The sequence below is a fragment of the Cotesia typhae genome, unplaced genomic scaffold (genome assembly GCF_013202065.1).
Source record: "Cotesia typhae breed Kobodo isofemale line unplaced genomic scaffold, CoteBio_Ctyphae contig_11, whole genome shotgun sequence".
NCBI lineage: Eukaryota > Metazoa > Arthropoda > Insecta > Hymenoptera > Braconidae > Cotesia > Cotesia typhae.
Genome location: NW_027423711.1, coordinates 5,964,227 through 5,978,776, shown reverse-complemented (window position 1 = coordinate 5,978,776; position 14,550 = coordinate 5,964,227). Strand labels below are relative to the sequence as shown.

The 14,550-nt window shown below is 29.4% G+C and overlaps 2 protein-coding genes across 2 annotated transcripts; both read left to right on the top strand.

Moving 5' to 3' along the window:
- Positions 1–2,120: 2,120 nt before the first annotated feature.
- On the top strand, positions 2,121–14,493 carry LOC141526883 (nucleoredoxin). The gene is made up of 7 exons (XM_074242022.1): positions 2,121–2,738; positions 10,947–11,216; positions 11,723–11,823; positions 13,425–13,620; positions 13,774–13,864; positions 14,002–14,144; positions 14,209–14,493. The coding sequence occupies exons 1-7, from the start codon at positions 2,184–2,186 to the stop codon at positions 14,434–14,436; spliced, it is 1,584 nt and encodes a 527-aa protein (XP_074098123.1). The 5' UTR covers positions 2,121–2,183; the 3' UTR covers positions 14,437–14,493.
- On the top strand, positions 6,171–10,518 carry LOC141526474 (uncharacterized). The gene is made up of 2 exons (XM_074241516.1): positions 6,171–6,248; positions 9,959–10,518. The coding sequence occupies exons 1-2, from the start codon at positions 6,171–6,173 to the stop codon at positions 10,484–10,486; spliced, it is 606 nt and encodes a 201-aa protein (XP_074097617.1). The 3' UTR covers positions 10,487–10,518.
- Positions 14,494–14,550: the final 57 nt, after the last annotated feature.

Here is a 14,550-nt window from a genome sequence, read left to right as displayed (position 1 = left end):
AAATGAAAAAAAAAAAAATATATATATATATATATATATATATATATATATATATATATATATATATATATATATATATATATAATATAACTAAAGGAATTAACACAAATTTATCTATTATAAAAATTAGAATAACAATTATTTGAGAGAATGAAACTGAAATAATTATTGTCAATTACCATGATTTAATAATTAATGAGCTGTTGCTTAACTAACAACAGTCACCGTAAAAAAAAAAATCTTAATACTTTATTCTACAAAAGAAAGCTTTTAGCGTAGAATAGTTAATAGGTGTAAATCAGATATAGAAAAAAATAAAGAAAACATAAGAACAAAAGGATCAAAAGGATTGGTTTTCTTCCACATCTTACAAGCTCTCAGGGGTCGTAACTCTCATTATTTAATCGACACACACACACACACACACACACACACAGGGGTCAATGTATTCTTGTAATACCCTGACACTCCTACATCCCTCCATTTAGGATATAAACTCTCATTATAGTTAATAGTAAATAGTTATACTCGCTAAGTAGAGAGTACACCTGCAGTTTACAATATACATATAAGAACATATGAGTATTATGCTGTAGTGGATCCTTCTATTGAGATTGGATAGTGTTGCGTAATATTGTTTCGCTGTTGAATAGATATCAGTTAACACTGATACTCAGAGAGAAACACTGGCTTCTCATGCTCATGCTCATGTTCATACTCATGCATGTACTTGCCGCGTAACGTCATGTGTTTATAAAGGGTCACAATTCGATCGTCTGTTGGGTAATTACGGGGTGATTAAACTTCCGCCCTTTGCGTATTCCCATCTAACTACCAATATCGTATTTTCACCGTTGGACATTGAAATAAGAATCTAAATAAAATAACTTTTGTCAGGCTTCTTCACTAAAAAATCGAAAATTGAGCCAAAAAACTCATTTTTATTTTTTATTTTTCATTTTATTGATATAACATAATAATAAAGACAATAATTATCAAGTAAATTGGTTCTAAAAAATTGAAAAAAGTTTTAATAAAAATAAAAAAGCTAAACAAACTGTTGGTACAGTATGGGCAGTAAAATTAGTGGAATACCCTAGGAAGTTTAGTTGCAGAAGTAATTGGCCAACTGTGACCCCCCCCCCTGCAAGACACTTTATGGTTACGAGTGTTTTGGCTTACACAGAGTCGCTATCACCCACCAATTAAACTCACATTGTCTGATACGTTTTTTTATCCAATTTTATTTAAATATTTAAATTTAATCCAACTATAAACAATATATTATTACTATTTTCATTGTTTGATAAGAAAAAAAAAAAAAAAAAAAAAAGCGATAGCTAGTACGGTGCTTTAAATTATTCATAACTACCCACTGGTGTGTGACTCATACATAGATGTATTTACTCAGGCGTCTGGTGTATCAGTTATACATGCAAAAAAATAAAAAGAAAAAAAAATCCATTCAGCATGCAGGCAGGCAGGCAGGAGACTTTTATTTTACTGTTAAGAGTTCTCAAGGCATCTGTCGACACCGCACGTGGACAAAGTTTAACTTTAAGCAACCCAAGTTACTGTTTCCAAGACATTATATTCCAAGTATCGAGTACACCAGTCTGATGTATACGTTATTTTATATTCAACTAACGTCTCCAGCGAATTTTAAATTTTAAATATACTGTTTAAATCGAAATTTAATCACTCAATGCTATGATTATATAGAATGTTTAATAATTTGTCCTTTAGTTAATGACAATATGGAAAAAAAAAAAAAAAAAAAAAAAAATGTAGTTTTTTAGTCCCTGGTCTGTACTGTTATAGTGAGCAGTATTAGTATTTTGCCCCAGCGTATATATATATATATATATAACACTCATCGGCTCTTTTTTTTTATACAATAGTTTTATACCCATGGACATGTATTATACAGATACATGGTGTATCCTCATTTATCTCATGGTGTTTCACTCGAATGAGAGAGAATAAATGATGGAACATGGAACGATAGAAGTAGTATTATTCTACACCAGTATACCAGAGTAGAGCAGACACGAGGGAGCAGACGCCGGTTGGTTTCCCCAGTGCGTCACTAGTCAAGTAGTCAGTAATACGCGCCGTCTCGTGCTGTCAGCATCTCTGTAATTTTAAAAATTATTATTTATTTTATATTTAAATTATTTATAATGGCTGTGTGTGATACATCTTTGGTGACATCATCGAGCTCCTCAGGTGCAATTCCAAAAAAAAATCCACCATCAAGTACTCCTAATTACAGCGGGAGTACTGTCGCTGCTAATGGAAAATCAATTACTTGGCAACAAAGACTTTTTGGTAAACAAGTGCACCGTTGCAGTGAAATAAATACCGACAATAATAAAAAATTTAACAGTTGTATTGATGTAAGCGCATTCGTTGACGAGACCAATGGTAGCTCAATGTGTGAAATAATAGGTGTTTATTTCAGTTTTATAAATTCAAGTGCCACGTGCGATGAATTTACCAAACAATTGACCGAATTATATACAAATGTTAACTCTGTTACCGCTTCAAATGGTGATCACCTTGATGATACAAAATCAAACTCAACAACTCTATTTGGACGGAAAAAAAAATTTGAAGTTGTACATATTGTTTTATGGAGCAATGTTACCGATGTACTTGACTTTGATCAATGTTTTAATAATCACGTTAACGATTTACCATGGCTTGTTGTACCTAATCAAGACTACGAGAGAAAGGTATCTTTTTTTATTTATTCATCGTTTGTTTTATTTATATTTATATCTCTATCATTATGTTCTTTAATTTGCATTAACTAACAATAATAAAATATAAATATACTAAAGAGTCAAAGAGAATATTGAATAGAAAACCAAGAGAAATAAATGAGATAGAGGGGCTTTAAGTAACGATAGTCAATCATAAGTTATTCATCATTAATTAGCATACCTCACATTTTTTACCCTTTCACTCATTTTTTCAAACCTTTCAAAGAGAAATTAAATACACACACACACACACACACACACACACACACACACACACACACACACACACACACACACACACACACACACACACACACACACACACACACACACACACACACACATTAATCAATGATCCGTAAATTTTTCTTAAAATTTAAATAAAAAACTTTTATTTATTAACAGCGAGATCACGAATTGATAAGTTGGGAAAAAGAAATAAATAAACCACCTTTTAATTTAATTAATTAATTTTTTTTTTTTTTTTTTTTTTTTTTTTTGTTGATTTGACATGCCCTATCGTAGTAACAGCAAAAACAATATACATTTATTTTCTAATTGGTAGACGAGTATTTTCGATTTTTTTTTTTCTTACCCGTTATTTCAATTTTTTTTTTTTTTTCCATCCCACGAGCATTATATGTACTAGTATATAATAGCAGCTGATGCTAACATTTTTTAATTGGACTCCAAATGAGTGAACAACGTCAAAGTGACGCCTCAATACTCCTATCGATTATTCATTAAATGTCATTATTTGAATTAACGACCAAGAAAAATTTTCTTTACACACTCTACAGTAATTCTGGTAAACTTAAAATTATTAAAATTACAGTAGACATATTTCGTTGATTGGAATGCACGCGTTATAAATAAAATTGTATACTGCTGATATAAAAAAAAAAAAAGTAATGAAAGAAAGGTGAAGACGTAGAATGAGATCAAGAAGAAACTTAAGTGTTAAAGTGGAAACTATGGATTAAAATGATTTATACACTGAGGAAAAGAAGAAAAATAAGAAGACTACTGGTGATATGACGGTACTATGCTTTGTTATTGTACTTCAAAGTAAAGCCATCGACCTCATTCTACGTTCCGGGTTAAAAGGTTTTTTTTTTTTTTTCTCTTCCTTAAATAATATTATTAAAGCCAATGAACGGGAAAAAAAAAAAAAAAAAAAAGATTAATTTATAAATCGATCGGTGTATTGTTTTTTTTTTTTAACCGAGCAAATGAATTTTCGGAGTAGAAACAAGATTGACCAAAAGTCCTTGCGGGAATGTGAAGAAGCTGATAAAAAAGATGAATCTCTACACAGAGAGTATAAGAATAGAGAGAAAAGAAGAAGTAACGAAAATAAAATGAAAGAAAAAAAAATAAAAATAAAATAATAGCGAAGGAAAAAGCAGAATACAACTCTGAGTGAGGAGGAGTGTAAAAGATTGTGTGAAGCGGAGCACAAGATTTTGATAATGCAAAAGGAACGGAGGATGAAATGCTGATGTAAAAACGTGTTGATATTATGATTCTTTTCCGGTGATGTGTAAAAATATGAAAAGAAATGTGAAAGTAGCTAGAACTTTGGTTTCTGACTGCTGGTTACCGAAGTGACAACAGGGGATGAGACTTTCTGAAGAATAAAAAAATATATAAATATTCTGAGTACAATAGAGTTAGTCACAAGAAGGAGGAAATATTGACAAGATTTTAAAATCGATAGGAATAAAAATAATAAAATGGTTAATTTTTTATCCAGCAATTAAAATATAATATAAATTATTTACCACTTGAGTAATAACACAAATTACTTGAAGCTATATTTAAATGAGAAAACAAAATTAAACAAAGACCCCCCACTAGTTGGAGCAAAATTCAAGTATAATATGTATAATGTAATAATGTAATACTGTAATATGTCTGTATATAGTAAGGGGTAGTCGGGTATTAGCCAAACCGCATGACAACTTTAACGTTATTGTGCTATATATGGTATACGTCACTGCTACTGGTAGTATGCATCTATCTATTTGAATAAATAAACCCTCAGATATATATTTATCTCGAAAACCCGAAGTTAGTTATCCACATCCTTTCGTGTTATATTCATAATTTAATTTAACTATAACACAAATAAAAGTTTATTCCTAACAGTAAGACCATTTTTATAATTATTTTTTTTTTTTTTATTTAAATAACCACAATAGAAAAAAAATGTAAAATTATATAGAGCAAGTAAATATGTAAGATTTATAATAGTTTTGTGTGGATAAATAATTCTTGAAAACGTGAATTTTCTTTTATTATTTCCTTTCTTTCCAACTCGTCATATCCACAATCCACAATCCACGATTTGTTTTTTGTTCTGTACTCTACTCTTTTATACTTGAACTTTTGTTGTTTTTAACAGAATTGTTGGAACAATGAGAGGTTCCCCTCACTCTTACTTCACTTAAACATACTTAAACATGCTATGTACTTGAATAATCAACTCGATGTCGTAGATTTATAGTCTTTACTTTATTTTTTTTAATATAAAACAATATAATATACTTAATCCATAAAAACTAAAACCACCGCCATCAGCGGAGCATGCATTGCCCAAAAAGTCTGAGAAGAAAAAACTCGTGTATTACTCGTTTTTTTTGTTTCATGCGTTTTTAAATTTATGATGCACTCCAATTTTTTATAAAATATTTAAGTCACTCTACTACCGTTGAATTTTTTTTTTTTTGCTATTATTTTTAAATTATCTCTGCGTTTTATCTGAATATTTAAACTCGATTACTCTCAAATTACTCTATATCTAGTTGAGAACAATTAAATTTTAATTGGATAATGTTTTATAATTTTTTACTTTTATTTGTGTTAAATAATAATGATAAAAGTAGAATTCTACAAAGCAGAGAAGACAAATATAATCGTCTATGAAGATAAATGTTTTTCAGCTCATCTGAATTGACGACCCAGATTTTTATAAAATGGTTTTAATTTATCCAACAAATGGTCGAGCTCAGCAAAATGTCATGTACACAAAGAAACGAAAGAAACTAAAAAAACCAAGAAAGTTGCTGAAGAAAAAGCGCATCGTATAAAAAATAAACGTCTCTTATTCAAACGGTCTTTATCTCGAGTGAAGATTCCATCGTTTTTTCTTTCCTTTTGAAAAGTCGAAAGTTGAAAAAAAAAAAAATTTAATTCCAAGATTCTACTGAATACTAAATTTATAAAAATTGAAGATAATTTTTAGTCAAGTGTATAATTAAATAGAAAAAATAAAATTAATCTGGTTCCTTATCAGGTAGAGTTGTTATGAGAAGTAAGAAAATAAAATGTCAGTAGAGACGGTTTCAATCGTTTCGGATCTCAAGAGAGTAGTGGAAACTAAGAAGAATGAAAATAAGGATGATGATTTATAGAAAATGTGTTGGTAAAGCTGTGAGAAGTACTACGAGTAGTGGAAAAAGTGAAAAAAAGAGTGTGGTAAGTAAAAGGGATGTACAAGAGACTGCTGGAGGTGGTAGCTGAGAGTTGTAAGTAGAATCGTCGTAGTCGTTGTAGTCGTTGTTGTAGAAGCCAAGGGGGCGAAAAGGACACCAGGGAAATAGTGCAGACGAGTGGAAAACTGACTGCCAAGGACGAGTACGAGAGAATATCGACCGCATACTCAATCCATATAAATATATAAGTATATGTCTTGGGGTTTATTGTAAAAAAAGATCAACAATCAGAGTTATCAGAGTTGTTAAAAAATTTAATTATATGATATATAGTATACGGTGTAAGCGTCGGTATTGAAACAGGTCAAGTTTGTGAAATTTAATTCAACTGATCTACCAGAAAATATGTTTATGCATATAATAGATTGCAAGCAATGAGTATAGACACATCACACATGCCAGTTGTTGTTCTTGTCGTACTTGTATTGGTAGTTGTAGACGAAAAGCAACCCCTTGTATCATCTATATATATATATATATATATATATATATATATATATATATATATATATATATATATATATTTTTTTTTTTTTTTAACTGACTGGCGCAGCAATGCTATGGGGACTGTAAAACACAGAGCACCCTTCTGGCAGTCGGGCGTAAGAGAAAGCGCCGGGCAGAAACAGGGAAAAACCTCTACTACACAGAGTTTGATTACCAGACTCAACTACTGCCGAGGTTGCTGAGGTTTAAAAGAATAAGACTCGAATATAACGTAAATATATATATATATATATATATATATATATATATATATATATATATATATATATATATATATATATATATATATATATAACAAAAAACTATAAACCATTTTTATACTGAGATTTTTTTTCTATATAGTAGTTAAAATATTGATTAAAACATAATAAATGGTAATTAAATTAGAGAAGCTGTTAGAATAAAATCTAAAAATGATATGACGTATGAAATAAATATCGATTATTGAATTTAGATAAATGTTATTACGTGAAGCTCATTTAAATGTCGAATTTAATTTCCGTATCCAAGTGAGCTTGCAAGCAGTAGCTTGTGAGTAGCAGTGAAGCTTGAAACTAACAAGCCCTATCTGCCAGTATGACGATGATGTTGGTGGTGGTATTTGAAACCCTTGATAAAATCGACTAGCTTCTAAAGCATTAGGGGGCCAGTTACGCAAACCCCTTGAGGATAAACTTTCACCAAACTAATATCTCGTATCAGACAGCTAGCTATATAAATTTTAATATTTTAGTATAGACTCTTAAATTATAATTAAACCCAAGTCAATAATTTATTGATTATTATTAATATCTTACTACTTTTTTGTTTTTGTTTGTTTTCAGGGTGGATTTAAATTCTCAAGTTGTAAACAGAATCTATATAACAAAATTTTAGAAAAGAAAAAAAATATATTTTTTGTATTTTAAAAGTTATGGAATTTATTGCTGTGTAGATATTTTCGATTGTGTGAATGTATTCTGGGAGCGTAGTCACGATTTCACGAAGCGCGAAGGGGCTTAAACAGAGGAATAGAATGCAGACAACAATGTTAGTTCGGTAGGAAAAGAGTAAAGGTATGAGTGGGTGAGCAAGAGAATGAGAGAAAATTGGTTCTAGTCGTAAGGACATAATACCTCTACGGATCAATACACAATCCAATTCACATCAACCAACCTATATACAGTATGATTTTATGATATTATGATAAATTGGTTCAAAGTCATCATCCTACTCAGTATTATTGAGTACTTGAATAATAATGATCCATTAACAAAACAACAAACTCTAGTAAGAAACAAATAATAATAATAATAATAATAATAATAATAATAATAATAATAATAATAATAACAGTGCTCTTGAGATAATTACAATAAGTAACGTCTCATACTTTATTAAAGTTGGGATGTTGTTGTATTACTGTAGCTGAGAGTCCCAAGCCCACAATTCACCGCTAGGATTTTCCCTTAGCTGGCTGGCTGGTGATACTATTTTCATTCTACCGTAAAATATTTTCCACCTTAGGGGACATAGCTTTGAGATTATTCCATGAGATATTGCTGAATCTATTTTTTTTTCTTCTTTTCTTATAGCCATAAATCCCCCCTTTTTTTTTTTTTTTTTTTTTTTTGTTTTTTTATTATTATTATTATTATTATTATATAGCTGCCGATGCATGAAAATTATTATTAATTATTAATTAGATCTATAAAATACTAATGACTTTTAAGAGTAAAAAATTAGATTAACTCGAAACGGATGAGTTTAGCCTTAGTAAACTTTATAAATACGTGCACAGTTTACGTCAACATTCGATTTGGGATCTGGAATGGAATCAAGTGTGGAATCCATGCCCCATCCTCTATATAGTAGTTTAATACACTTATTGGAGGAGAATCTCGTCAACATTACCGGGGTTGGTACTATGTCCCTCTGGGGCATATCACTCTCATCCCTGAAATTCTCCTGCTTTGTCCACCATTACCATGCCAAACCGTTCAATAGAGACTCGAGTACACGTTAAATTCTATATACCCATTTCAGCCAATTTATTTTTCGATATTTTAAATAAAAATCATTATATTTTATTTATTTTCTCTAATAATTTGAAAAAGCTTTTACAAATTTATATTATATAGTATTTCTGGGCAATAGTTGTAAATAGATAACAAGGAAATGCAATTTAAAATACAGACAGACTGTAATATGTATATTATCACCTTTTGCTTTTTACTTTATATATAAATAAATGAGAATTGGGTTCTCCTCTTTTGGTAGTGCAATACATTTGGGATTTTAATGAAACACAAAATCCCGTGTAAGTCTTGTAAAGTACCATACATCAATTTTAAATTCAATTTAAATTTATGTACACTCTTTGTATTTATGATTAAATAAATAAATAAAAAATTTTAAATAATTAAATCCAAATTAAAAGTTTAACTATTTGATTATTTAAAAATGAAAATAAAAATGCCTCCTCAGGTGTAAAAAGTAATATAAATAAATGAAAAGGGAAAGAAAAAATTTTAATCTTGATTTTTAACAACCAAGAACTCTAATCTGGTGGCACCCATCGCTCGTTTTATAATTCCGGTTCTCGTTTTCTTCGTTTACTTTTTTATTTATTTATTTATTATTACTGCGTTGCTATTGTATATATATATATATATATATATATATATATATATATATATATATATATATATGTGTACATAAATATTTAAAAAGAATGTATATCATCACTGACCTTTGAATACTCTCACTAAAAAGTTGTTTGTTGTTATCTTTTTCTTTAATAAGCTTTTACGCGGCTTTTACCATTTTCTTTATATATCTCTCACGATATAAATATTTATTTTTTATTTCTAATTCGCGTTATCGTTAAGAGATTTTCATTTTAACATTTACTGAATAACACCTCTGATTATTGAAAAAAAAAAAAAAAAAAAAAAATGCATAAACCCGACCGAGCGAATAAATTATTAAAATATTTAATATTTATAGTAAATTTTATTGGACAACATTCTGTGTAATGTGATAATCAGAAAATCAGAGACAATTATAATTTGACAATGATTGTAATATAACAGATTTATGATTACCAATATTGACATTACCGGCAATAATAAATTTGTCAAAAGTCAGTTATAAAGGATTATTAATAAAAAATCAATGATTATAGAAGATAAAAATAAATAAAAATTTTTTAAAAATAATATGGATTGCGCAATTGATTTAGTAGCTCATAAAATTGATGGTATTCGAGTAAATATAAAAGAATATTGTATAATACCTATCGTGAAAAAAGAATTAAAAAAAACTATACATGGAGTAGTTTATCCGATTTATAAATGGGATGTTTTATCTAAATGTTCACAGGGAAGATATGAATTTATTAAGAGAAATTATGAAATTGAATATGATAAAGGTAATTGTAACTTGATTGAAGCACTACAAACTATTAAAGAGTATTTAATGACTTGTAAAAAAGTGTATGTTAAGAATCCGATTATTGGAAAATTTTTATCAGATTATTTTACGCCCAAAGCTAAAATTGTCTCTCTAGAATCATTTGGAATTAATAACTTGGATATGATATCGAAAAATTCTCAATACTATTGTTCCTATCATAATAATTTGGGTGTAAGTCAATGTGCTCAGCATGATGCCATAATTATAGCATGGTGTATTGTAAATCCTAGTTTGTTTGAAAATTTATTTACAGAGTAAAATATTTAAATATTAAAAAATTAATATTTTTTCCTATGTTAATTTATGTATTTAAAGCCCAACTTTTAAATACATAAATTATATGGAATTGATATATATATATATATATATATATTCAAGGGTCACTAAAGGGTATCCATGCATCGAAATAACTGAAATAATGCGAGACAGGCGAGTGCACTTGAGGGATTTTTTTTTTTTTTTTTTTTATTTTCTATATATTATTTTTTTTTTTAATATCGTTGATGTGAGGCGTCGATGCTTGCTATTGCTTGGATGAGGGTTGCCTTTGACGTTCAGTCGAAACGACAAGTTGAGAAAAAGATAAAAAATACTTTGAGTATTGTGTATTTCTATACCAATCCAAGTTAATAATTTTTTTCTTTTTTTTTTTTTTTTATAATTCAAGTAAATAGGGTTAAATTTATATTATTTAAATTATAATAAAATAAAATTTCAGACTAGACTCACCAGAAGATACCGGATAAAGTCGGGAGTTCCAACGCTGATACTTTTGGAAGGAGCGAGTGGATCTGTGGTGACACGAGGTGGCGTCGAACGTGTCATCGAAGATCCCAATGGCGTAAATTTTCCGTGGAGACCTCCTCATCCCAAAGCCACTCTCGAGGATGGTCCTTTGCTTTCTTGCGGAGCCAGAGATACCAAAGAACCGATGCTACATGAGGAGCTCAGGCATTGTATCAAGGGTGTATACTTTAGCGCACACTGGGTAAACATATTAATAAATATATATTAATAAATAATAATAATACCAAAAATTTTAAATAGAGAGATTAATATTACAAAACAAGTATATACAGAAGATTAATCGTTGGAGGTTGGAAAGACCAACGAAATATAGTTATTTAACAACTTGGTTTTTCGCTGATTTAACTTTCTTATTTTTTTCTCTCTCTTTAAATATAAATTCATCTCTCTCTCTCTCTCATCTCTCTTTTACACACACGTATACTCGGATAAGCTTTACTCTTTTAAACTTTTGTGAATATGCGGAGAATTCCACATAGATCTAGTCCCACTAAGCATCACTACCAAGTTTTCCAAGTTAAATCCTACTCTCATGGAAATGTCAAGCATCTGCAAAACACAGGGAGATAAAATGATTTATTATGCTTTACTAGCTAATGTAGCTACTAGATTAATAAATTAATAAATAATATTAAAGAGAGGTTGTTAGGTAGTGATGAAAAATAATGAAAATAATTTTAATTACAGTGTCCACCTTGCAGAGCTTTTACACCACAATTAGTGGATACCTATCAACGGATAAGAGAACGGGGTCACCACTTTGAGGTCATTTTTGTCAGTTCTGATAGGTGAGATTTAATGTATAGAAATAGTTTTAATAATTATTTTTATTTGATAGAAAAAAGTAGAAAAGTACAACTTGATATAAGGTATAAAAAAAAAATATATATATATATATATATATATATATATATATATATATATATATATATATATATATATATATATATGTTAGGTAGTTACGAATTACGGAAGGGAATAACCCTTGAGGTTCAAGCTTTGTCGTGTATCCTCCATTTCATTGGATAGAATCGATGTTGTAACAGGGGAGAAACCGAAGCCAGGAGATGGTAGGTAGTAGTGCGATATGCTTTTCGACTGTCGAGTATAGAGTTCACAAGAGAAAAGAACATTATCCGGATAATAGCAGTAGCAGAGTAGTATAGGAGCTGAATTGAGGAGAGAATACTGACTGGTATGTTCGAAGATAGAAACTGGAAGCTCCAAGCTCCAAACTTGAAGCTGGAGAGTAGAGGGTAAAAGTACCAACAGAGAGAACAACTTATACACGTAGACACATATACAAACACTATTACTATCAGACCCCGTAATATCTTTAGCGAATGGCGAATGCCACGCGGAAAATTGCTGATTATACTGGGGGTTCATTTTTACGACCGGGGAAAAAACGAGTCTTTAGGTATTTAGGATATACATAAAAAAATGCTGCCGAAAAAAAATATATATATATATATATATATATATATATATATATATATATATATATATATATATATATATATATTTTTTATTCTTTTAAGATTTTACCGTTAAAAATTTTATTTATTTATTCATTTAGTAAAAGCCAAGTGTAGTTTTAAAACGGTATCAAATGAAAGTTGAATAAACGTTATATATATAAAAAGCCACAAACGCCCGCCAAGAGTTTTTAACCTCCGAACTTTATCTCTTTCTCTTTGGTAAACTAACAGCGCTAACGGCAGAACGGCACTAGCAGCATCAACATCACTGACTTTTTTCCTCTTTTCCTCTTTACTGCTTAACCAGTTTTTTTTCCTGGTTTTCCACCCCTCGTCTCACCTTTACTACTTATTTATATCCAAACTAGACTTTTCTATTTTTTTAAAAGCTTCAGTTTTATAGAATTTACCTGAGTTTACTAAAGAACCCCAATCTCTTTGTACCAACAATAATTATATCCTTTTTAGAGGTTTTGCTTTAATAATAAATTCAAAAAATAAAACATTTAGATTTCCGTGTCAAAATAATTATTATTTATAACTTATAAAAATAATAACAGCAACAGCATAAAGAGGGATATGCCGGCGCGGATGGGTTTTATGTAAAATCGATTCAGTATCCGGACATAAAACTCAATGACTAGTATATATAGGGTGTAGACAAAGCGATTCATGGAGGCTGATAAATATAAGATACTAAGAAAAGTTTATTGTATATTAAATAATCCTGATATAATAATAATAATAATAATAATAATAGTTAATTGAGTGGAGGGAGAGTTATTAATTAGTTAGCGCCGTTGGGAATTAAAGATCAGTTGATACTAAAACTAAAAGTACAGTTACATGTTGGCTGATAATAAATTATAAAAAATTTTAATAATCTGATGGATAAATATTAATTTCAGGAGTGAAGAATCTTATAACGTACATATTGAATCAATGCCGTGGTTAAGGATACCGTTTACACACGAGGAACGAAGAAAAAAATTGGCAATAGCACTTGACGTACAAGCTATTCCTACTCTTGTCATTCTTGATCCTCGGGACAATATCATCACTCTTGAGGGTCGGGCTGAACTCCTCGAAGATCCTGAGGGACTGGTAAATGTTTCTTTCTTAAAAAAACTACATTATTTACTTTTATTTCTGTCTCACACTCTTTTACCATATACACTTATATTCTTTTTCTTTTTTATTTATCCTACGGCTAAAAGATATTTATTTTATGCCCGAGTAATTTTTTTTTATTACCAGAACTTTCCATGGACCACCAGACTGGTTAATATATTGACGGAAAAATATGCTACTTCTTTACACGATGCCCCGGCAATTATTTTATTTGTTGGTGAGTATATATATATATATATATATATATATATATATATATATATATATATATATATATATATATATATATATATTTTTTTTTTTTTTAATAATTTATATATTATACAAATATTTAACAATTATTTTTTATTTTAGCTTCGGAGGGAGAAGATTGTGAAATACAATTTGGTGAAAGTGTTCTTTTACCCGCTGCTGAAATTTATAGGAGAGATAGACCAGACTACGACCCTAATTATGATGATCCTGATGATACTCTACAATTTTATATAGCACTTGATGTAAGTTTACCAATAAAAACTAATTTTAATGGATAAAATAATTATTTGAAATTTTAATTTTTAGTGTGAGACATCAGATATTTTACGTGAATTTGTTGGTCTGGATGACGCTGTACCGTTGCTAACAGCCATCGATATACCACGAGGAGTCTACGCGGTTATGGAAGACGGGGCTGAAATCACTGTCGATTCCGTCCAGCTATTTGTTGACGGATTTAGAAATAATAAACTACCAATAAATAAAATTGCCGCTTCCCAAAAGTCCATCAATAATGAAAAAATATCCTCATAAAATAAATAAATTCTCTCATCAATTTTATATACATAAATAATTTTAAAATAAAAAAATATGCTGTATAAAATATAATTGCTTGCAATATGGAGAAGAAAAAAAAATGTGTACGAT